Source organism: Sitodiplosis mosellana, unplaced genomic scaffold (assembly GCF_009176505.1).
Source record: "Sitodiplosis mosellana isolate CC-2019 unplaced genomic scaffold, AAFC_SMos_1.0 Smas_scaffold_6527, whole genome shotgun sequence".
In the NCBI taxonomy this organism is placed as follows: domain Eukaryota; kingdom Metazoa; phylum Arthropoda; class Insecta; order Diptera; family Cecidomyiidae; genus Sitodiplosis; species Sitodiplosis mosellana.
The window spans coordinates 1-2,982 of record NW_022601738.1 but is presented as its reverse complement, the minus strand read 5'-3'; the positions used below and the strand labels follow the sequence as shown (position 1 = coordinate 2,982).

Sequence of the window (2,982 nt, the reverse complement as noted above, 5' to 3'; positions counted from 1 at the left end):
TACAAAGGTAGGTTACTCCCATCTAACAGAAAAAGATGGAAATTTTGGTTAGAAAAAGCGGGAAAAAATTATTTCTGTATTTACTGACGCCTATGATACCTTCAACTTTAGGTATGGGTGACACAAAATTTGTCCCAAATTTGGATGCCGATCAATTCGATGTGATAATCAAATCAAGTCGTGCGTTCAAAACACAAGCCGATGTGGTTAGCAATGTGTGGAACAAATGCAAAGAGCCAATTTTTTTTCTAAATGATCGCACAAAAAGTTTGGGTCTCAATGATAAGGGTATCACCACGTATTTCTCCGACAATTGCACTGTGGAAGATTCGGATCGTGTTAACGAATGGTTAAAGTTGAAAAAACTTGACGCTTACATTTGTCGTACGTTCAAGACCGAGGCCAATGGTCGCACCACGTATGACATTAAGTTGGCATCGGTTGAACAGGGCGAAAGTGATGGCATTACGATACCGGCCGAAGAATACAAAGGCAATACGTTTGTGGTGACACGCGGTGATTATTCGCGTTTGTTGGCCTTGGTCAATACAAATCTTGTCCTTGCCAAAAAATATGCGGCAAACGAAAATCAAACACAAATGATTGATCAATACATCAAAAGTTTTGCCGAAGGTAGTTTGGAAGCGCACAAAGAAGGCTCAAGGTAGAGTTGTTACGATGGATTTTCAATTTATATCGATACTAAAATTATTTGTCTAAACGTTTGGATAAATGAAAAATAATTTTAAAAATTAAATTTTTTTTTTCAATAACAATTTCATCGTTGACTTTACTGAAACAGATACTGGATAAAAGACAAGGGTCCCGTTGTTGAAACTTACCTTGGTTTCATCGAAACTTACCGTGATCCGGCCGGTATGCGAGGTGAATTCGAAGGTTTTGTTGCAATGGTCAACAAGGAAATGTCAGCCAAATTTGCCGAGCTGGTGAAAAATGCGGAAAATTTGATTGCATTGTTGCCTTGGGATAAGGATTTCGAGAAGGACGACTATCTCAAGCCCGACTTCACATCTCTTGAAGTATTGACATCCGCTGGCAGCGTCGTTCCAGCCGGAATCAATATTCCAAACTATGACGATATTCGTCAAAATGAAGGCTTCAAAAACGTTTCACTTGCCAATGTCATGTCCAAAAATAACGTCAAAGATTCCATTCCATTCTTATCGGAAGCTGATCAAAGTTTAATGAAAAAGTACAAAGCTAGAGCACTTGAGGTGATTTGCATCAATGTTCCATTTTCAGAGAAAGAATTTTCATTTATTTGCATAAAAATCATTTTTACATTTTTAAACACAATACCTTTTCCATTTGACAAATGAAAATTTCCTTTATTCAGTTTAAAAATATACTTTTGTTCTCTGTCTCCAATAGGTTCAAGTTGGTCTTCACGAGTTGCTGGGCCATGGAAGTGGCAAACTATTTTGCGTTGACGAAAATGGCAAATTCAATTTTAATATTGACACCGTGAAAAATCCACTGACCAATCAACTGGTCAGCTCGTGGTATGAACCAGGTGAATCATATGATTCGAAATTCGGTCCAATGGGCTCATCATATGTAAGTTGAGTCTATGAGTTTAATAATGAGCCTATTTTCACAATGATTGACGTTCAAAAAAATGCACAGAGATAAGCTTAGGCCACGCAAATTGAAACATTATGTCATAATCGAGGAGTTATTTGCGTGATTTTCTTGCTCACGACTCGCAATTTATCGCATTTCTATTGCGCATATAAAAAGCGACGTGTGGCGCTCAAAATGAGACTGTGACTTCTTGACAGTAAAGTACTTCAAATTACCAATTTGGTAAACGTTATACTTCACGTTGAATTTTTCAATATAAAAAAATTCGAAATCAAGATTTTCCACTTCAATTGATTTCTGTCAAAATTCAATTTAATTATTGAATTCTATTGTTCAGTTTCTATTCATATATATTTGCGAAATGATAATTATTCCAAGTTTCTAATTATTATTTCCAATCAACGGAATTCATTTGCGAAATATCAGCACTACTTTTAGCATAATCAAATCCCCAACTTCGACTTTTTCGTTCACAGGAAGAATGTCGAGCTGAAGCCGTTGGGCTGTATCTCAGCTTGAATCGTGATGTGTTTAGCATTTTCGGTATAATCGACGAACACGAAATTGAAAATATTATCTATGTAAATTGGTTGGCATTGATCTGGGCTGGTGTTGGTATTTCACTGGAGTTGTACGATCCAACGTCGAAGAAATGGATGCAGGCGCACTTTCAAGCTCGATTTGTAATCGTGCAGGTGCTCCTAGAGGCTGGCCAAGGTCTGATCAATATCGAAGAAACCGAAGATGGAAAGAATTTACTGTTGACGGTTGATCGTACCAAAATCGGAACGGTTGGACGCGACGCCATCCAGAACTTTTTACTGAAGCTTCAAATCTACAAATCGACTGGTGACATCGAGAACTCATCCAAAATGTACAACCACTTTTCGAAAGTGTCCAACGACACTGAGCCATACACATGGGAAAAGTGGCGTGACATCGTGTTGGCACACAAAGAGCCAAAAGGCATCTTGGTGCAGGCAAACACCGATGTCCAAGGTACTTTTTTTGAAGTCAACGAAACATTTCTCTTTCTACGCAGAAACGAAATAATGAATTTACGTATTCCAGGTGATTCAGTTGTATTGAAAACGTATAAGGCTACTCTCGAAGGCTACATCGAACCGTGGGTCGATCGTTTCCGTTCAAACAACGAAGTATGCAATGTCCTCGAGGCCATTTGGGAGGAAGACAAAAAATATTTCCCATCGTTAATCAAAAACTAAAATCTGTCCACTTTCAATTCAACATTGAGAAAACAAAAATCAAATATTTTTCATCATTTTTAATCAAATCAAATAAATCAATCACTTTGGGAGCGCATTTTGAATGTCTCACAAGGAAATAATTTAAATTTTTAATGAGTTTTCTTTTTTT

The 2,982-nt window shown here is 37.4% G+C and overlaps 1 protein-coding gene across 1 annotated transcript; it reads left to right on the top strand.

Annotated features, from left to right (window-relative positions):
- Nucleotides 1-111: 111 nt before the first annotated feature.
- LOC129579764 (dipeptidyl peptidase 3-like) lies at nt 112-2,959 on the top strand (the record flags this gene model as incomplete). The annotated part of the gene is given in 5 exon segments (XM_055469929.1): nt 112-664; nt 803-1,235; nt 1,393-1,578; nt 2,082-2,604; nt 2,677-2,959. Coding segments are annotated over 5 exon segments (1,850 nt in total), but the record flags the coding sequence as incomplete, so codon positions are not given.
- Between the last annotated feature and the right edge of the window lie 23 nt (nt 2,960-2,982).